Source organism: Callithrix jacchus, chromosome 1 (genome assembly GCF_049354715.1).
Source record: "Callithrix jacchus isolate 240 chromosome 1, calJac240_pri, whole genome shotgun sequence".
Lineage (NCBI taxonomy): Eukaryota > Metazoa > Chordata > Mammalia > Primates > Cebidae > Callithrix > Callithrix jacchus.
In genome coordinates, this window is record NC_133502.1 from 112,906,567 (window position 1) to 112,929,159 (window position 22,593).

General features: G+C 39.2%; 2 protein-coding genes across 3 annotated transcripts in view; one reads left to right on the forward strand and one right to left on the reverse strand.

Annotated features, from left to right (window-relative positions):
• UHRF2 (ubiquitin like with PHD and ring finger domains 2) overlaps window positions 1-2,915 on the forward strand; it is a 104,385-nt gene extending 101,470 nt beyond the window's left edge. For both annotated transcript variants that reach the window (XM_002742920.6, XM_008996717.4), the window contains 2 exons: window positions 443-541; window positions 1,894-2,915. In XM_002742920.6, coding sequence (XP_002742966.1) covers window positions 443-541; window positions 1,894-2,040 — 246 coding nt within the window. In that variant the 3' untranslated portion in view covers window positions 2,041-2,915. The remainder of the gene's footprint in view (window positions 1-442; window positions 542-1,893) is intronic.
• An 18,109-nt stretch (window positions 2,916-21,024) lies between these two features.
• GLDC (glycine decarboxylase) overlaps window positions 21,025-22,593 on the reverse strand; it is a 135,543-nt gene continuing 133,974 nt past the window's right edge. The window contains exons 24-25 of the mRNA XM_035305377.3: window positions 22,497-22,577; window positions 21,025-21,712 (exon numbers count right to left, since the gene is read on the reverse strand). Of these exons, the coding sequence (XP_035161268.1) occupies window positions 21,569-21,712; window positions 22,497-22,577 (225 nt within the window). The 3' untranslated portion in view covers window positions 21,025-21,568. The remainder of the gene's footprint in view (window positions 21,713-22,496; window positions 22,578-22,593) is intronic.

Here is a 22,593-nt window from a genome sequence, read left to right on the forward strand (position 1 = left end):
ATAGTTTATCCCTGCAATGCGAGGTTTAGGGGAACTTTGACTTTTTAACATTATATATTGACTTTCCACCTTTTCCTATCCAGTACTATGATTTACAACTAACGTCTATGGAATGGGGTTTCTTTAGTTTGCTTTTGTCAGGTAATTATAATCATGACTACTTGATTTTTTGAATAGAAGACATTAAATGTGACTGAGACATTTTTATTGCTAAATAATAGATGGATATATTTTGGGATACATGTGAAATTTTGATATATTCATATAACAAGTAATAATCAAGTCAGGCTAATGGGATTGTTCATCACTGTAAACATTTATCTTTTCCTTATGCTGGGAACATTTGAGTTATTCTCGCTAGCTGTTTTGAAATATATAATAGATGAATTTTATTAGTATATTATAACCTGTTAACTTTCCTTATCCTTGGGTATCATTCTAGAATTTTCTGAAAAAATTGGAACAGTCTTTTATGTGTGTTTGCTGCCAGGAACTAGTTTACCAGCCTGTGACAACTGAGTGCTTCCACAATGTCTGTAAAGTAAGTAGAATTCCTTCCTCATTTTTACTGTAAGGCATGAAGGCACACTAATCTCTATACCTGTTTTCATCATGCTAAGAAGCATTTTCCATGAAGTCAGGATAGTGTGGAACCTTCTATTTAAAAAGCATTTAATTACATCTTGATGGTAAATGCATGTTTTAATTAGATACTAGTAATTCCAATAAATGTTGTTTGAGGTATTCTATTATGTTTGGGATTTTGAGGAGGGGCTGAAATGGAAGAGAAAGTAAGAAGTCATTGCTCTTTTCTGTGTAATAGCTTATATGTTTTATATATTATAGTGCAAACTGGAGTATTTTCATGCACTTAATGAATTATATAAAGTTTATATCTGGCATCATGCCCAGATGAATTGAATATTGTGTTATCAGTGTAGTGTAAAACGAAAGTTTGTGTTTTAGTGAAGCCAGGGTTCATATCTTGTTCTACCCAATGGTGATTATATGCCCTAACTTTAGAACTTCAGTTTCTTTTATAAAATGGAAGCAAATATACATATGAATTTATACCTGAACTTGAGTTGATTAACTCGTAATATAATGTATTTAGCACACCTATATACATACATAAAAATACATAGTCAAGCCAAGGTTCTAGTCTTGTTCTAGCCAGTGGTGATTATGTGCCCTAACTTCAGAACTTTATGTTTGTTTATTTATTTATTTTATTTTGTTTTGTTTATTTTTTGAGATGGAATCTCACTCTGTCATCCAGGCCGGAGTGCAGTGATGCAGTCTTGGTTCATTGCAACCTCTACCTCCTCAGTTCAAGCAATTCTCATGCCTCAGCTTCTGGAGTAGCTGAGACTACAAGCACGCACCACCAAGACTGGCTAATTTTTGTATTTTTTAGTAAAGACATAGTTTCACCTTGTTGGCCAGGCTAGTCTTGAACTCCTGACCTAAGGTGATCTGCCTGCTATATCTTAAGTGATTTGGTAAAATATAAAATTTATTTCTAAGCAAGGGAATTCTAATTTTTCTTTTTTTCTTTCCGCTAGGTCTCTATTTAGAAAGAATGGGATTAAAATCTAACTTAAAAGATGAGGCTAGTGGGAACCATATGTAATCTCCAACTCCATCATTTTAAGCAGATGAGGAACTGATGTACAAAAGTTAAATAATTTACCTGAAGTCTCTCAATATGTGCCAGAGATGAAACTAAAGCCATGACTGTAGGCTTTTCCATAATACAAATTCAATTCTCTGTTTGTTAATCCTGTACATTTCTCTCATTACCCGTTTCTGTTCCTATTTAAAAGCATAAGTTGCTGAGTACTTACATGCTTTACCCTCAGATGAAATTGGGTGTTTTTGTTTTTACCATAGGATTGCCTGCAGCGCTCCTTTAAGGCACAGGTTTTCTCCTGCCCTGCTTGCCGGCATGATCTTGGCCAGAATTATGTGATGATTCCCAATGAGATTCTGCAGACTCTACTTGACCTTTTCTTCCCTGGATACAGCAAAGGACGGTGATCTGTCTGCTTTCACTGTGTTGTTCATGGTGGCTTTTTGGACAATAAAGAATCTAAAATGGGTAGGGAGGGTGAAAGAAATGGTGGACTGTATCTCTCACGTTCTGAAGCAGCTAATCCTCTTTCCCACATAGCCATCATCTTGTGTGTGTAGTAAGAGGCCCATTTCTCAACTGTCTTTTAAATATCTAAAGGTAGTTCCTGTAACAATTAGTTTTAATGAGTAAAAAGTCAAAGCCTCAGCTCTAGTTGATATCCAAGTTATGATTTATTTTGCAACTACCTCAGGACAGAAAAGATTTATGGGGATTTTAAAAATCATTGAATAACTAGTTAAATGAAATTTTAGCTACACACTGCCTCCCAAATATTAGTTGTGCCTGGTTCTTGTAATTTGATTTTACAGAAAAGGAAATGACACTTGAGATCCTTGGAATGAACACAGCTTCTGTAGTGTGCATATACTTTTTTAAACATTTCTTCTTTTATTACAATGTGTGTTTTGCAAGGACAGGTTCATTTTTATAGCCCACTTTGTGAACTCCATTGTGCTTTTTTCTGGTGTTTTATGCAAGTTGACTACTAATGACTAATGAGAACAATAATGAATGCATTGTTGCTGCATTAGTGTAATGTGGTGTGGTTTTGCACTTAAAAGAGGTATTCATATGCTCTAGTTGTAAATGTTCATGAAACTCCACTTCAGTACTAGTCGAACTGCTTTTAGTGTCTCACCAGTGGTTTTACATCTGCAGAGTTTTGAGGGCTGTGCTGACCGTTGAGAGGATTTGAAATTGCTTCATATTGTGATCCTAAATTTTATATTCACTATATTCCCTAAAGTATACCTTAATAAATATTTTATGATCAGAAAAACACCTCATTTTGCTTTCCTTTTTTATACTTGCCTGGCTTATGTTATCAATTTTAAAGAATCCCTTATTTCTGCAGTTTTTCATTGTGCATCTCTATTGAAACAGACATTTTTTTTTTACTTGGCACTGGTAATGAGAACTAGAGTAAAATCTTAAGCACTGAGAACAAATTTCTTCCTCATTTTTTTTAAGTTTATTCTAATAGGAAAAAAATTTTAAATAGTCACCTAGTGACTATTTTGCCTGTAGTTTCTGTCCTATGTTCAGGTTTAGTCTGATCAGTGCTACTTATTTCACAGACATAAGAATGTTTTAAAACGTAATTCTATTCTCTAAACTATACTAGTAGGCCAGGCATGGTGGCTTATACTTGTAATCCCTGTGGGAGGCCAAGATAGGAGGATTGCTTGAGCACAGGAATTCAAGACCAGCCTGGGCAACATTGCAAGACCCTGTCTCTAAAAAAATAAAATTAGCAGGGTGTGTGGTGTGTGCCTGTAGTCTCAGCTACTTGGGAGGCTGAGGTGGGAGGATTGCTTGAGACTAGGAGGTTGAGGCTGTAGTGAGCTATGATCACACCACTGCACTTTAGCCTGGGAGACAGCAAGACCCTGTTCCCCACCTTAGCCTCCCCAAAATATACACTGTTTCCATCAGAGGAAAGTTTTAATGTGATTCAGTCAGTCTTTCCACCCCTAAGTTCACAGCCATATAAATATTATTCATTGAATACTTTGTACTAGTCACTTTGTATGTATTAGATGTATTCATTGAATCCTACCAACAACAGATATTATCCCCATCTTACGAACATCAGTGGCACAAAAAGATTAAGTGATTTGACCAAAGGTCGTACAACATCCAGAAGGTGGATATGTGCCATAAACTTAGGCAGAGTCCAGAGCTGGTAATCTTTGCTATATAGGCCCTCACCCTTGGATATATAGCCAACTAGTTTCAGTGCTTTTCCTACATTCAACTAAATTCCAAATCAAGTTGTGGAAAACACTTAAAACTATTGTCTCTTAGATCTAAGTATTGGAGTCATTTTTATTTTGAAGCATTTCATTTGAGTAAAATCTTCTTAAATTGAAAATGAATCATTAAATTGCATCATTCAGTACTATATCCCCTGAGGTATTGGCCACATTTCTGCATGAAGAGTGAGAAATAGCTTCCAGTTTCAGCTACTTGAACTGGTTATTTCTACCACTTTGATTAGCAAAATAGGAGATTCCCAGTTCTGCTTTGTATTGTCTGAACTCTAGCTATAACATGACAGACAGGGAAAGAAGGCTGATTGTAGCTTAGCATATTAACAGATGTGAAGAACGGCCCAAAGCTAAGCAATTATTTATTATCGAACTTTTAAATCATCAGGGTTCTTTTACATAAATATTTCAGTTGGTATCTATAAAATGGGGACTTTTAGGACGCATAATCACAATACTATTCCTAAACATGTTTAAAAAAATTAACAGTTTCTTTACATCATCAAGTATCTAGTAAATGTTCCAATTTCCATAGTCTCGGTTGTCAAAAATTGCTGTTTGGTTTTCAGTTAGTTTGTCTGAATCAGGATCCAAATAAAGATCTCACATTGTGATTGCTATCTCTTAAGAGTCTTTTAATCCATATACATCCCCTCAATCTTTTTTCCCCCTCTTTACCTTTTGCAATTTGGGTGTTGAAATTGAGTTATTTCTTCTGAAGCGTTTCTGACAGAACATATTTAGCTAATGGAACTCTGTGGTGTAGTTTAACATGTTTCTCTTTATTTTCTGTTAATTGATAGTTTAGAATTAAAGCATGACCAGATTCAGACTTGACTTTTGGGTGTGGTGAGTGAATAAAACTTTTTCATAGGTGATTTTGTTATCCTTCAGGAGGTACATAATACCTAGTTGTCTTTCAGTCCTCAGTTTGAAATATAAGCTTTTTAAATTGGAATTTATTATATTTGGTAGGTTACAGTGATTACCATCCAGTACTTAATCACTTCCATTTGGTAATTTTTTTTTTTTTTAAGATAGGGCCTCTAGTTTTCTCACTTCTAACTAATATGGTTCACTCAACACATATGTGCATGTTAGTGTTTGAATATATTGGTAAACTTTCTGAAGCTGGCAAACTTTCGGAAACTGGCAATCTAAATACCTTTAGCTCTCTCTCAACCCTGTTATAACATTTAGCTAACAGAAAGGGGCCCTACTTATTTACTTAAAGCTTTGGATTTCATTATAGATCCTACTTAGAAGAGCTGAGTAGAGACCTGCTCTGATGCCCAATATCTGCTATTTGCCTATTAAGGAACAAACCTTTCCCAGTTCTTAAGGACAGCCCTTATTGCAGGAATTGAGCTTGATATGGCCCATTGACCACAAGCTTACATTGGAAAAAGTTATCCTTGCTTGCGCATTCTGTCTTGTCGCTACAACTAGACTGTCACAATTCCTGAAGGAAATGATATTTAGTAACCTGGCTTAATCTAATCCTACACAGAAAAAAAGATTAATTACCTTCACTGGATATAGGAAAATCAAGAGCCTACCTAGAGGGACCATGCAGGCAGACCAGGTATAAAAGAATAAGATCTTTCTTATTATTGCATGACTAGGTTCACAAGTATGAAATTGCATTGCATTGACAGAATGAAACAGGCTGACGTGAAGAGTAATTTGAGGCTAAAATTCTTGGAAGTAAACATGATTGTGAAGACAGAGTGCAACAGATGAAACAATTGGATAGTGCCAAAATTTGAATGTATTGCTGAGTAATCTGTTAGGTATTGATATGACATGGTTTATTCGTCTACTAATGGATATTTGGATTGTTTCCAGGGTGTTGCTGTTACAAAAATGCTGTGAGCCATTGTAAGTCTTTGGAAAACTCTTATGTACTTACCTTACAACCCATCAGTGTCCCTAATTTTTGAGAAAAATGACATGTTCAAAGTGGTTTATACCATTTTACATTCCTGCCAACAGTGTATGAGAGTTATGGTTGCCCTACATCCTCATTAATACTTGGGTTTGTCATATAAACCACTCTAGAGGGTGTATAACTCCTTTGAGACACAGTGAGTTGCATATTTGGCGACAGAAGAATGGATTGTGGTAACCATTTGTACTGTTCATCAGGTACCTTTGGCTCACAAGTGCATGTGCTAGGATTGTTCTGTGAAGCTTCCTTGTGTTTAGATAGGGCCATATGACCAGTTAGTTGTGCACAGAAATGCTGTATATCAGTTACAGGGAGGGCATTTCATTGCCTTCCAAAGTTTTCTTTCCCCTTCCATGGAGACCAGTAACAATCCAGATGGGACTTTTCTGTCAGCTTCGATCTCAGAATAAGAATGATACAGAGCACCCAGCTAACTTGTGGTGGACATGCAACATGAAAGAGAGGTAAACCAAGCCCCTAAGGTTTCTCAGTTGTTAGCACAGCATGACGTAGTCTAACTTGACTGATAAAAACATTCCTAACTTCCTCAGCCTAACAGCAGATACAGAATTGAATTCCTTTTTTTTTTTTTTTTTTTTTTTTCTTGAGATGGTCTCTGTGTCGCAGTGGCATGTTCATAGCTCACTGCAGCCTTGACCTCCTGGGCTCAAGCTATCCTTCTGCTTCAGCCTCCCAAGTAGCTGGGACTACAGGCATGCAAGACCACACTTGACTAAATTTTTTTATTTTTATTTTTAATAGAGATAAGGTTTTACCATGTTTATCAGGCTTGTCTCAAACTCCTGAGCTCATGCAGTCCACCTGCTTCAGCCTCCAGAAATGCTAGGATTACAGCCATGAGCCACCATACCTGGCTTGGAATTGAATTTAATTTGTCCTTTAATATTGAATCCAAAACTTTCACTGTTTTAGAGCTAATTCTTTAATACGCAGCTCAATTAACTAAGCTATTCATAAATTGGTTGGTAGTATAGCAGGCATTCTCTAAGATGGACCCCAGTTATTCCTACTGCTCTTCATGCTCTGGTGTCATCTTCTCCCCTTGAGTGTGGGCTGGACTTAAATTCTGTTGTAACCAACAAAATAAAGCAGAATTAATCAGATGTCACTTCTGAGGTTAGAGCACAAAAATACTATGCCTTCCTATTTGGAGTACCCTCTTTCTTTCAATCTGGGGAAGGCTGTCTGCCACGCTGTGAGCTGCCAAATGGAAAGGCACATGTGGCAAAGAACAGAGGTCTCCGGCCAACAGCCAGCAAGGTCCTGAAGCCTACCAAAAACCACAGAAGTGAGCTTGGAAGTGGATTCTTCTCCAGGGGGAGCTTGAGATGACTTCAGCCCTTTATTGCAACCGTGTGAGAGACCCTCAGCCACAGGTATCCAACTAAGTCGTTCCATGATTCCTGATACGTAGAAACTGAGATAATTAATGTTGGTGTCTTAATCTATTAAGCCCTGGTGTAATTATTATGTAGTAAAAGATTACTAATGCAGATAGGGTGCCCCTGAGTGCCAGTTTGCCCAGGAAAGACCCAATTTGCATTTGTTGCTCCAAAATTATTACGAATACCATTTGCTTTTCCTCTTTAAAGTGCCCCAGATTGGATGGCATCACCCTAGTTACTCAATTGAGATCTTACCTACTTGTATGGAAGATTGTGTACTAGATTGTTTAAATACTTTATCATTTGAATTTACCTATATTATGTCTTTTTTTTTTTTTTTTTTTTTTTTTTGAGACAGGGTCTTCCTCTGTCGCCAGGCTGGAGTGCAGTGCTGTGATCTTGGCTCACTGCAACCTCTGCCTCCTGGGTTCAAGCAGTTCTGCCTCAGCCTCAAAGTAGCTGGGACTACAGGTGCATGCCACCACACCCAGTTAATTTTTGCATTTTTAGTAGATAGAGGGTTTCATCATGTTGGCCAGGATGGTCTCGACCTCTTGACCGCGTGATCCGACCACCTCAGCCTCCCAATGTGCTGGGATTACATGCGTGAGCCACCACACCCAGCCCCTAGTAAATCTTAAATGAGCTTTTGGGCTTATATTTTCTGACTACTAAAGTACCTCCCCCCCGACCCCCAACATAAACTATTTTTATTTGGGTCACAGATATTTAGCAAAGCTCCATCTCTAAAAAGAACAATCCCTCCATTTATGTTTAAAAATTCTATCTATTTATTTATTTTTGAGACAAAGTATCACTCTTGTTGCCCAGGTCGGAGTGCAATGGCAGGATCTCAACTCACTGCAACCTCCACATCCCAGGTTCAAACAATTCTCCTACCTCAGCCACCCAAGTAGCTGGAATTACAGGTGTGTGCCACCATGCCCAGGTAATTTTTTGTATTTTTAGTAGAGACGGTTTCACCGTGTTGGCCAGGCTGATGTCAAATTCCTGACCTCAGGTGAGCCACCACACCTGGCCTTTTTAAATTTTGAAGTAATTATAGAGTCACAAGAAGCTGCAAAAATAGTACAGAGAATTTCTATGTACTTTTCTCTCAGTTTTCCCCATGGATAGCATCTTGCATAATCACAGTAAGTTGTCCAGACCAGGAAATTGACACTGGTACAATAATATTAAGTAATTGCCTACTTGAATTTCACTGATTTTTATATGAACTTATTTTTTAGGTGTATGTATGTATAATTTTATGGGATTTTATGACATATATACATTTATTTTGTATATATATACATAGAGTGGTAGTGGTATAAACTACCACCATAATAGAAGATGGACTGTTCATCATCAAAAAGTTAATTCTCTCCTGCTACCTTTTAGAGTCACAACTTCCCCCAACCCTGACTCATGACAACCATTGTTCTGTTCACCATCACTGTAATTTTGTCATCTCAAGAATGAAATATAAGTGAAATCACATAGTATGCAACTTTTTTGAGACTGGATTTTTTTTCCCCCACAGCACAATAACCTTGACATCCATCTGAGTTATTGCATATATCAAATAGTTTCATTCCTTCTTATTGTTGAGTAGTATCCAGTTTATTCATCTGTTCATGCCTTAAAGGATTTTGGGGCTGTTTCTAGTTTTTGTCTGTTATAAATAAAGCTGCTAAATATGGGTGTACAGAGCCTTGTGTGGACATAAGTTTTCATTTCTCAGTGACATAATTCTAGGTTGCATGATAAGTATATGATTAGCTTCATAAGAAACCATTTCCCTAAGTGGCTGTAGCATTTTACATTCCCATCAGTAATGTGTGAGCTCCAGTGCTCTGCATTCTTGTCCACACTAAGTATGGTCAGTATTTTTATTTTAGCCATTCTAACAGATGTGCAGTAGTATCTCATCATGGTTTTATTTTGTATTCCCCTGATGGCCGATGACCTAATTATCTCTTCATGTGTTTAGTTGCCATCCTATATGTTCATGAAGTGTCTGTTCAACTGTTTTGCTCACTTTTTATGGGATTTTTTTTCTCTTGAGTTTACAATTCCTTATACATTTGGAATACTGGTCTTTTGTTAGATTTAAATTTTTTTTAGTTTTCTATTTTTGTGGGTACATAGTAGGTGTATATATTTATGGGGTACATGAGCTGTTTTGATACAAGCGTGTGATGTGAAATAAGCACATCACAGGGAGTGGGTTACTTATACCTCAAGACATTTATTCTTCAAGTTATAAATAATCTATACTATTTAAGTTTCTTTAAAATATACAATTATTAGTTGCCTGTAGTTACCATGTTGTGCTATCAAATAGAGGGCCTTATTCTTTCTAACTAATTTTTTGTATCCATTAACTATCCCCACCTCCCCTCTGACCCCACTACCCTCTCCAGCCTCTTGTAATCATTCTTCTACTCTCTATGTCCATGGGTTCAATTATTTTGATTTTTAGATCCCACAAGTAAGTGAGAGCATGCAGTGTTTGTCTTTCTGTGTGTGGTTTATTTCACTTAACATAATGATCTCCAGTTTCATCCATGTTGTTGTAAATGACTGGATCTCATTCTTTTTTATGGCAGAATAGTACTCCATCATGTATATGTACCACATTTTCTTATCCATTCATCTTTGAATGGACATTTACGTTGCTTCCAAATCTTGGCTATTGTGAACAGAGCTGCAACAAACATAGGAGTGCAGATATCTTTGATACATGGATTTTTCTTTCAGATATATACCCAGCAGTGGGATTGCTAGATCATATGATAGTCCTATTTTAAGTTTTTGAGAAACCTCAAAACTGTTCTCCATAATGTTTGTACTAATTTACATTCCCACCGATAGCATACGAGAGTTCTTTTTTCTCCACCTCTTCACCAGCATTTGTTATTGCCTGTCTTGAATAAAAGTCTTTTTAACTGGGGTGAGATAGTATCTTTTTGTACTTTTGATTTACATTTATCTGATACTCATTGATGCTGAGCACCTTTTCATATACCTGTTTGCCATTTGTATGTCTTCTTTTAAGAAATCTTCAAATTTTTTACCCATTTTTAATCGTATTAATAGGTTTTTTTCTGTAAAGTTGTTTACACCCCTCATATATTGTGATGATTAATCCCTTGTCAAGTTTGCAAATATTTTTTCCCATTCTGTGGGTTGTCTCTTTACTTTGTTGATTGTTTCCTTTGCTGTGTAGAAGCTTTTTAACTTGATGTGATCCCATTTGTCCATCTTTGCTGTGGTTGGTTGTGCTTGTATGGAGTATTGTTCAAGAAATTTTGGCCCAGAACAGTGTCCTAGAGAGTTTCCTCATTGTTTCCTTTTAGTAGTTTTATGGTTTGAGGTCCTAGATTTAAGTCTTTAATCCATTTTTATTTTATTTTTGTGTATGATGAGAGACAGGGGTCTAGTTTCATTCTTCCGCATATGGGTATCCAGTTTTCCCAGGACCATTTATTGAAGAGACTGTCTTTTCCCCAGCATGTATTTTTGTTAGATATTTGACTTGCAGATATTTTTTCCAGTTTACTAGTTGCATTTTTTATTGTTATGTTAGTTGAATTTTCATCCTTTCAGTAGGATGTTTCAGAGAAAAAGTTTTTAATTTAGATGAAGCCTGATTCATCAATTTCTTATTTTATGGATCACGCTTTCAGTGTTATACATAATTTTTCATACTTTGAAGAAGAATAGTTTAATACCCAGATAGTTCCCCTTGCCATTGCTCTTTTCAAACTTGATTTTCTAAGTTTTTTTCTGTTATTTCTTTTCTGCCTGAAGAACTTAACTCTAGTAATTCTTTTAGATCAGGTCTGCTAGAGACAACTTGTCTTGGTTTTTCTTCATACAATAATGGTCATTTCACCTTCATTCCTAAGGGATATTTTCACTTTCCTGAATTGGCATTTTGTTTAGCGCTTGAAAATATCTTGCCACTTCTTAGTGGCTTCCGTGATTTCTGATAAGAAGTCTGCTGTTACTCATTTTCTTTTTCCCCTATGGGTAATACATTACTCTTCTCTGGCTTCTTTCAAGACTTTTTGTCTTTAGTTTTCAGAAATTTGATCATGATGTGTTTGAGAATTAGTTTCTTCAGGTTTATTATGTTTTGAGTTCACCCAGCCTCTTGAATCCAGATGTTTATCTCCTGTCAGATTTGGGAAGTTGCTAGCCATTACTTCTTTAAATATGGTTTCAACCCTCTACTCCTTTTCCTCTTCTGCTGGAACTCCAATGACATAAAGATTAAATATTTTATTACTGTCCCAAAAGCCTCTGAGATTCTGTTCATTTTTATTTGGTTTATATTCTGTTGTTCAGATTGGGTAATTCCCAGTGATTGAGTTCACTGATTCATTCATTATCTACATCGTTCTGTTGAGCCCATCCAGTAACTTTTTTATTTGGAATGGTATATTTTTTCATTCTGAAATTTCCATTTGGATCTTCGTAATGTTTTTTTCAAGTTGAGACTGTCTTGTTTCTTGATAGGATAAGTAATTTTTCCATTGTGTACTGGACATTTTGAGTGCTATGAAACTCTAATTTCTATTTAAACCTTCTATTTTATAAGAAAATCAAACAGTTTAGGTTCAGAATGCATCTTCTGGTCCACTTTTGTAGGTTGTGTTTCTATGTCAATCTAGTTTTCAAAGCCTTTGCAGTGTTTTCTAGTCTGCCTCACTTGGATGCTACCTAGAAGCCAATCTGAAACCTGAACTATAGCCACTCACAGTTCATTTTGCTGTGTTGAATTATGTCGATGTGATGCGTTGATCTACTTCAGGGTCTTCCCAGAATTTCCTGCAAAGATTTAACGAATCTATTTCTCTAGCTCCCTTTTCTCTTCAGTCCCACCTCAATCTCTACTTGGAGTCGATGGGATGTTACCTTTTTGCAGTCAATTGCTCAGTACAGGGCAGGCATGGTGTACAAGGGTCCACTCCACAGTCTTGGCCAGACCCAGTGACGAGGAAGAATGGGTGTGGTTTTCTCCCAGTGTGTTCGTGTAGAGTAGGCAGTTTTTTTCTCCTTCAAGGTCTCGCCTTTTTCCATTCATTTGGCTTGTGAGAGCAGGGGTTTTTTTCTTTGTATCCATTGGTGTTTTCTGGTTGTAGGCTTCCACTGCACCCAAGCCAAAACAAAGCAAAAGAAGGCAAAAAGCAAGTATAGGAAAGATCCCAGGAAGCTTACTCCCAGGATATTCTACATACCCCAGAGTGCTTAGTTTTTATTTATAATTAGCAAGAGGAATAGGGTAAAATATACTTGTCTCCATCTTGTGTAGAATTTGAAGTGCCCAAAGCAACCTTTCAAAGACAGATTTTTAATCTAAGAAACCAAAACATTTTACCACCAATATACTCTTTCAGTGAAAACTAATGTTTTATTTTTATTTTTTATTATTTTATTTTTGAGACGGAAGCTTGCTCTGCAGTCCAGGCTGGAGTGCAGTGGCACGAGATCTCAGCTCACTGCAACCTCTGCCTCCCAGGTTCAAGCGATTCTTCTGCTTCAGCTTCCCAAGTAGCTGGGAATACAGGCACATGCCACCATGCCCGGCTAATTTTTTGTATTTTTAGTAGAGACACTGTGTTAGCCAGGATGATCTCAATCTCCTGACCTCATGATCTGCCCGCCTCAGCCTCCCAAAGTGCTGGGATTACAGCAGTGAGCCACCATGCCTGGCCTGGGGAAACTAATATTTATTAAACACCTACGCGTTTATACTATATGACAAACTTCCCAACAACCCAACAAATAAGCTGTTTCTTTTTTATTATAGCTAAATACACTCAGCCAGCGGATGAAAAGTAACATCTATGCTATGCTCTGTCAAAATAAGATCTAAATAAGTTTTTTTTTTTGAGAACTATTTTGTTTTCAAGTTTATCTGTTCTTGTTTCATAACCTCCTGTTGTTATTTATGGATTTTAGTCCATGATCTCTTTGAGCATTTCAGCATACTTCTTTTAAAGTTCTTTGTTGTTGTTGCTGTTGTTGGGCCCCGGGGTACATGTGCACATCCTGCATCCTGCAGGATTGTTGCATAGGTACCTACATGCCATGGTAGTTTGCTATTTCCATCACTGCCCCCACATCTTTCTCTCATTTCTGATTCTTTAAGAATTTTGCCATTTGTTGGTCCTTAACATTGTATTTCACTTAAAAATAAATAAATTTGTATCTGCAAGTTTATAGGAGTTTTCTTCTGAGAAAGTTTTGTTCATGGCTTGGTTATGGATGCAGCTGCTTCCTTTGGAGAAATTTTTAGGTTATTTCTGCTGGGGCCTTATATGGTTTTCTGAACCTGAACCAAATGTTATGTTTTGTTAAATGGGACTCCTTCACCATGCAGATAGTATGAACTGGTTTCTGTATTCACATGCAACCATGCCTCTTGTTTGGATGACTTTGTTTTAGCTGATGACCTGAGATCGGGAACTTGTTTCTTGCAGTGACCCTGGACTAGTAGATACTGATTTTTCAGTCCTCTTATTGGAACAGGGCTTTCCCAGTTCTGAATGTGCCCATTTCTGCTCCTTACTATCCAATGTGACTGCAGCCTCAATTCTTAACATCCATTCCCTAACATTATTGAAACACCCCAATTCCTAAGGTACAACATGCCCAGTCTAGGGACCTCTATGGGCCATGTGGTTTCAAGTTCTGTGTGTTCCCTCTTTATTTCTGTCACCTGCGTACTTCCCTTTCTTCCTTTAGAACTTATTTTTTTCTATGGAAAAGAGGTAAAGAGGAGTATTTACTGGGGAAATTTGAGTGAGGAAAAGAAGAATAGTTTACCAGCATGTCCTTGTCTTTGAAGTAGGGATGGGAATATTTCCCATATATGTTCAGTCTGAATCTAAAAAGAGAAGTGAGTGCAGTTGGTATTATTCACCTCTATAAGTAAAATAATGTGTGAACAATACCAACAGCAGTCAGGTAAATGTCATTGTCACCATTTTACAGATAAGGAAGCAGTTTCAGAGAGTTAACCACTTGCCCTAAGTCACAGCTAGTCATTAGTGGGGCTAGAATTTAAATTCAAAGCTATATATTACTTTGCACTATTTTTTTCTGCCTCACTGTTGTTCAATTATTTACTCAATAATTTACTTTTAATTTATCTTATATCGTTTTTGCCCTTGACATAAGGTTTGGACAGTATTCCAAGGGGAAGTGGTCTGGCTTGGTGGCTCACACCTATAAGGTGTGGCTCACATCTACAAGGGCTTTGGGAGGCCAAGGTGGGAAGATCTGCTTGAGGCCAGGAGTTGAGACTGGCCTGGGCAACATAGGGAGACCTCCTTGCTACAGAGAACTAATATGCAGCCTGACTAAATTTCATCTAAAAACACCTGACAATGATTGTTGCATGAAGCATATTTCCTTTAGCGACTACTCTTATTTTCATACCATAATTATCATGGGCTTCATTCTTTTCTTCTTCTTTTTTTTTTTTTTTTTTTTAATGGGGGAACCGAGTCTCGCTGTTGTCACACAGTCTGGAGTACAGTGGTGCAATCTTGGCTCACTTCAATCTCCAACTCCTGTGTTCAGACAAGTCTCCTACCTAGCTGACACTTCAGGCACACACCGCCACACCTGACTAATTGTATGTGTGTGTGTGTGTGTGTGTGTGTGTTTTTAGTAGAGATGGGGTTTCATTATGTTGGCCAGACTGGTCTCAAGCTCCTTACCTCAAGTAATCTGCCTGCTGCAGCCTCCCAAAGTGCTGGAGTTACAGGCATGAGCCACTGTGCCTGGCCAAGCTTTATTCTTAAATGCAACTTACTTCTGGGAAATAATTGTTTAAGGACTATATTAAGCCTACTTAACTAGCACCTTCCTGCAGCCTCTTCTCCCAAAAGACCCTCATGCTTGGTAGCATTATACTTCAGATTGATAGCACTTCTATGAATGGCAGACCCTCAGGCTAATAATGGCTATCTTTTTTACAAAATATAAAATAATGTTGCTAGACTGATGCAGTAGCTCACCAGCAGCACTTTGAGAGGCCAAGGCGGGAGGATTGCTTGAGCCCAGGAGTTTGAGACCAGCCTGGGCAACATAGTAAGGCCTTGTCTCTCTTAAAATTCCAAAAAATTAGCTGGGCATGGTGGCATGCATCTGTAGTCTTCAGCTGCTTGGCAGAGGTGAGGCAGGAGAATCGCTTCAACTAGGAAGGTCGAGGCTGCAGTGAGCCCTTATTGTGCCACTGTACTCCAACCTGAGAGTTATTTTTTTTATAGTTTTGCTAGATAACCCTCCATTCCCACCCTCCCAATATGTCTGACACCACAGACTATACTCATTCCTTTGCTATTTGCAAGTTTATAGTAGCCTACTGCAACTTCCTCATCCACAGATAGAATTTTCTTAACATTGTCTTTTGGAATGCATTTAACCAGTAAGCTTCTTTTAACTGATAAAAACATCTAGATTTTATATTTTGCATAACATTGATATTCCTTTATAGTTCATATTGGATGAAATGTCTTGAACACAAGCAAGTTATCTTTTTTTTCTGTTCTGTATACCAGACTTTTAAAGAAAGAATCTGCATTGAGTTCAACTTTGGCTGCTTGTTCCTTCTGCTGTGAGTAGCAGCAGTTTTCAGTCAAGTTCCCAGTTGCAGCACCGGTGGGGGAAGTCTGCATTTTTTTAGGATGACTGACCTCACTCCTAGAGCTGTTGGATTCCAGCCTGTTTTGGGGGAGTTTATTATTTTGGTGATTACTTAAAGCAGTTAAGTCTTCTGAATCTCACTGAGTTTTTTATTTTGACTTTTCAGATGTTCTTCACATCTCTTTTGTAGAAAATTTAAAATGTTATACCCAGAACTGTACAAGTACTTTACTAGTGAGGTTAAACTAAATGTAACAATGCAACAACAGATCAAAAGCACACTAAGATTTCACTTTGTGTCAGCTTTGAAAACCCTAGACCTCTTATAGTAACCAGAGAGTTGTTTCCTTTCATGCAGTTCCACCTAAAAAGCAATTTACAGTTGTTTTTTTTTCAATCCTCCATAGATTCTGCTAAATTCAGAAGAAATTGCATGCAATCCCCAGCTTTTTTCCAGAAGTTAATTTGTGAAAGAATGAAAGCCATCTTTGTCTTGATGTAAGTCGAAAATGAAATAATCTTTTGTTTGTATGAATTTGTATGAATATTTCCCATAGGAACAATGATATGCAGGGGTGTCCAATCTTTTGGCTTCCCTGAGTCACATTGGAAGAATTGTCTTGGGCACAAATAACATATACTAACAATAGCTGATGAGCTTAAAAGAAGAAGGAAAAAGAAAGCAAAAACCTCATACTTTTTTTTTTTTTTTTTATAGATCTTGAGATGGAGTCTCAGGATCTAGCTCTGTCACCCAGGCTAGAGTACAGTGGTGCCATCTTGGCTCACTGCCGCCTCCACCTCCCAGGTTCAAGTGATCCTCCTGCCTCAGCCTCCTTGGTAGTTGAGATTACAGGCATGTGCCACCATCTCCAGCTGATTATTATATTTTTAGTAGAGACAGGGTTTTACCATGTTGGCCAGGCTGGTCTAGAACTCCTGATATCAGGTGATCCACCCACCTCGGCCTTTCAGAGTGCTGGGATTACAGGCATGAGCCACCGTGCCCGGCCTTCTGAACACAATTTTCAACCTCTCAGACATTTTAATGCCTCAGATGTTCACTCCCTTCCCTCTTAATTCCCTGCATTTGGGCCCACCCAGATCTGGGCTCCTCAGTTCGGCAGTCTTGCTGCCTAGTTGGGGAAGGGTGAAGGGTTGGGGAGAGACTTTCTTGACTCAGTGCTGGCAGGAGCAAGGAGCCAAGCACATCAGAGCTCAAGGCCAAAGTACCAGTAACTGGTCTGGGACTAACTGTAGGATCCCTGGCCAAAGCCAGGGAAAAAGGGGCTTTCTCTTAAAATGGTAAGACTTGCATAAAAGATGCAAGGTTAACTAAGTCCAGCATTATCATGTAAAGGCCTAGAGTTGGAAAGTTTCCTGAAATTTGAACAGCACAAGTTGAGAGGCAACCCTTTATCTGGATAAGGGGCATCAGGTTTCCAATGACAAAACTGATGCTCCTCATTTAGAAAAAGGATTTAGGTGCCACTTGGCAGGGCGCATGAATCCATCTGAGACAAGCAATTTGGAAGCTGAAACGGGAGCACTTATAGTGATTCGCAAGGGACAGACTTTCGGTCAGACATTGGCCAGGGTTTGGGCTGTTTCATGGAGTATATAGGTCTCATGGGTTTCCAGATGGGGCTGGGACCATTGCTCTTTATCATACCAGGCTACCAAGTGAGGATTGCTCTCAGTGGCCTGTGGTCAGTCCCACGTGGAAGTGGCTAGGGCCAGGGCTGTGAGGATGCAGAGGGCATGCCCAGTTCATAGGATGGGTGTGTATGTCTGCCTTAGGCTCCCAGTCTTAAAACTCTGCTCATCTCCACTCCTGCTGCTTCACTTGACTAAAAAAAACCACTTCTGCACAACCTTGTGAATGTACTTAACTCATTGTGTGCCTGAGAATGGTTAAAGTGCTACATTTTGTATTATGTATATTTTTCCATGATAAGCAGAAAAATTTTAGGGGACACGCTCTATACACAAGCCAATTCAGAGGCCCCATCTTCAAACTCTGGCATTTTGTACATATCTTTAAGAACTGCTCACAGCAGACATTGGAAATACTGGTTTCCATGGAAACGTGCCTTTTTGAGATTGTTCGACTTTTTTTTTTTTTTTTTTTTTTTGAGACTGAGTGTTTGTTGCCCAGGCTGGAGTGCACTGGCCAATCTCAGCTGACTGCAGCCTCCACCTCAGGTTCAAATAATTCTCCTGCCTCAGCCTCCCGAGTAGCTGGGACTACAGGCATGTACTACCACATCCGGCTAATTTTTATATTTTCAGTAGAGACAGCGTTTCTCCATTTTGGCTGGCTGGTCTTGAACTCCTGACCACAAGCGATTCACCCACCTCAGCTTCTCAAAGCGCTATGATTGTAGTGGTTAGTCACCGTGCCCAATCCACCATATATTTCTTTTCTCTCGCTCTCACTCACTCTGGTGCTCTCTCTCACTCTCTCTGGCACTCTCTTGCTCTGTCACGCAGGCTGGAGTGCAATGGCATGATCTTGGCTCACTGCAACCTCCACCTCCTGAGTTCAAGCAATTCTCATGCCTCAGCCTCCTGAGTTGCTGGGATTATAGGCACACATCACCATGCCCGTCTAGTTTTTTGTGTTTTTAGTAGAGATAAGGTTTCACCTTCATCAACAGTGAAGATGGCTTGAACCTTCTGACCTCAGGAAATCTGCCACACCTTGGCCTCCCAAAGTGCTGGCATTACAGGCATGAGCCACCATATTTCTTTTTATTTGATGAACACATACTACTTGGAAGACCCTGGCTCAGCACTAAGAATCCAACGATGGGTCAGATACGATCTCTGCTAGAAAGATAAAACAGAGTGAACATTAAAAAATTAATTACAAATGGTGCCTAGGGTACAGGAGGAAACAAACCAAGGGCCGAGACAGAATATAACAGAGAAAGCCTATTTCATGGGGATATGAGGAGGGCATTTTTGAAATGATGAAATGCAGAGAATGACTAGGAGCCTGCAAAGCAAGGTGGCTCGGGACAAGGCTCCAAAGGGCAGTGCCTTTCAGGATGAGAGTCGGGACAGGGAAAGACTGGCACAAGCATTAAGTAATACATGAGCAATTTAATAGTGAAGGACAAGTGATTCACTTGACTCTTACCACCTGTGTTTGGCTCTGCTATGTTCTGGGGCAAACTAATGGATACTAGCCATGGAAACAGCCTTGGCATGCTCCCAGTCTTAAAACTCTGCTCATCTCCACTCCCGCTGCTTCACTTGACTAAAAAAAACTATAAACACTGTAAAGTAAGTAGAAAAGAATTGCTGTTTGCTTCCATTATTTATTGTCATACACTCATCCTTCCTGAAGAGGAGCCGCTGCAGGCCCTGATGGCTAGCTTTTGCACTAAGCATAGTTTCCAACTCAAGAAAGGCAGGGTCCCCAGGTCTGTAGTTACCATGGAAGCAGGATATCTTGTTTTTGCTTATAGGCACTGGAGCCAGACAGCTGGGTCCACCTCCTTACTGGCTGGTAGTGGGACTTTAGACATCTCTTCATACCCTTCCCCACATGTGTAAGAGTGGAATGTCGTGTGGGTCAAATGACGTAGTGTACTTCAAACACTTAAAAGAATACCTAGCCGGGCACGGTGAATCACATCTGTAATCCCAGCACTTTGGGAGACTGAGGTGGAAGGATCACCTGGTCTCATGATTTCAAGACCAGCCTGGCCAATATGGCAAAACCCTGTCTCTACTAAAAATATAAAAATTAGCTGGGCATGGTGGTGGACATCTGTAATCCCAGCTACTTGAGAGGCTAGGGCGGGAGAATTACTTGAACCTGGGAGGTGAAGGTTGCAGTGAGCCAAGATCGCACCAGTGCACTCCAACATGGGCGACAAGAGTGAGACTGTCTCCAAGAACAAAAAAAAAGTACCTGATTTTTGAGATGCACTTAATAGATACCATTTAATTATTATGTAAAAAAGGAACCATGAATCCCATCACTTCTCTACTGCTTTGTTAGGCTAAAGTAAATTATTGTATAAACTTTTAAAATATAAGAATAAGTGGGATACTTGCAGATAATTCAGTAGAACACTCAGATCTTACGTCCAGATCGCTAGCATTAAAGCCTAGGATACTGAGTAATGTTGGAGGACGCCACCATGCAGGGAACCAAGTAGTCAGGATTAGAGCATTTGCTTTTTCTAGGGGAAAGTCATTTGTGGCAGGGATGCTTGTTGGTGACCTAAAACCCATTTTCCCCACCTTTTTAAGATTAACATACTCTTGATTTTGTTTGGGATAGTAACATGCCCAGGTAACAGACTTCCCCGTACTCCCTTGAACTAGTTTTGACCAGCTAAAAGCATGCAGCAGTTACTGAATGGAACCTCTTGGAAAACATATCAAAAGAAGCACACTTGGATGGAATCCATCCGCCTTTTGCTTTTTTTTTTTTGGAGATAGGGTCTCTCGCTCTGTTGTACAGGCTGGAGTGCAGTGTCTCAGTTTCTCAGTCTCAGCTCACTGCAGCCTCTGCCTCTGGGGTTCAAGCAATTCTCGAACCTTAGCCTCCCCAGTAGCCGGGACTATAGGTGTGTAACACCACGCCCAGCTAATTTTTTACATTTTTAGTAGAGAAGGGGTTTCAGCATGTTGCAGGCTGGTCTCAAACTGCTGATCTCATGTGATCCTCCTGCCTCAACCTCCCAAAGTGCTGGGATTACAGGTGTGAAGTGAACCACCGCACTTGGCCTTTTTATCTTAACTAGAATGGGTACATGGTGCCTGGATAGGCAACAGCCATCATGAGACCATGCAGATGAAAACTGAAGGAGCAGCAGGGCTTGGCATATTACCTCTGGACTTAAAAAGATAAATTGGTATTTGATTGAACTTCCATAGCTGGTGTTCAGTTACATGCAGTCTAACTCAATTCTAACAAAAAGGGCCAAAGTGGCCTTCACTGTTGACCAAGGCAACTGTTTCTTCAGCCAGTCAAAGGCAAAACTGATGATGTAACAATGGCTGTTAGGTTGGGTGTTCTCATTGCCCTTTAGCTCCCTCTAAAACTATAAAGTAAACCAAAGAAAGGCATTCTTCCAATTGAAATGCTTTTATTAGAATACTAATAAATGCAGATAAAAAAACCCACACAGAAAAAGAGGAAAACACTCAGAAATGTGATTACAGGTTAGGCATATTAGAGGAAAAAGAGTTGTTCAGGGTATACAAAATGTAAACATTTTCCCTGGGATTTCCCACAGATGGCACAGTCCACACAGACTTTTTTTGGAACAAATACAAGTCTGTTGAGTCTCCAGGATAGCCTCTATGTCTGCAAACTTGCCACACTGAAAGTTTACGTTCCTAAGAATTTCTATGCAAAAAAACAAAATGGCTCCCAATCCAGGCAACTGGCACATGTGGAAGCAAAATAACCAAAGCAAATCCATCTTCCAACAGTCAGCTTCAGCTCCCTCCAGCTACTGTATTTACATTTACCTTGATAGACTACAAAGCTATATACACAGAGTATATAAGACCCCTACTTGAGGCAGGGGTGTGAGATGAAATCTTTCTTGCTTATAAAATGCTCTGGGGAGAGGCATCAAATCAGTCCTTTGAACTTAGCGAGAGAGGACTAAGAAGAGGCCCTCTTCTGTTCAGAAAATGGAGACTCATATACTTCCATGGGTGGGCAGGTACAAACCAGGTGCTGATCTCCATATATGTCATCAATCCGAGCAATGGATGGCCAGAATTTGTTCTCTGGTTTCACAAAGGGCTGCAAAGGACAAAAGATGGAAATGCTGTGAGATGGTCTGAGAGGTTTATCTTAGGGAAAAGGAGGTGGCAATACTATTCCCACAGCCTAAGTAAGACACCATCAGGCCAACAAATATTCTGAGAACCTAAAAGCTAACCTTACATTACATTAGTTTGGATATCTAGCTGACCTTCTCTTTTAACATAGTTGTAATTTATTTGCCATGTCATTTTCCATACAGTTCAGTTGATTTAAAAGTTAATTTCTCACACTGCGCGTTAAAAATTTGAACAGCACTTTTAAAAGCATCATTTTGTTTGCCCTCCTCTCCAATGACAACCATTATCCTGAATGTAGGATTTACTGTTCTCATTATGTTTTTATACTATCACTGCACAGATTCATAAATAGCACATAGCATAATTTGGCACATTTTGAGCCTTCTCCCTACCTCACTCAGACACAGAACCTTCTCCTCCATATAAGAATCAGGACAGGAAGGTTGCATTGGGTGCCATCTCGCTGTCCCACGGTGGAGGAAAATGCATTGGTCCACTGGGCAGGACTCCTATTCAGTTTTCTCCCACTATGTTCCTTATGGCTTCCCAGACTTGTGGTTGATACTCTGTGACCTTGCCTCTGACAGCCAATTTCTTTGCTCCTCATTTCTCATCAAGACTCACATTTCACAAGGTGCCCCACATATGGTTTCTATAATGAGGAGGCTAAGAGTGTACACCCCCTCAGGATACGAGCTGGCCGGTGCCTTCCCAGCTTGCACATTCAGATTCAGAGAACTTACAAGTGGGAATGCTGCCACCTCTCTGGAATAAGGCCGGTCCCAGTGGGAGGATGTAACGCAGGTCAGGGAGTGTGGAGACATCTGAGACAGAAACACG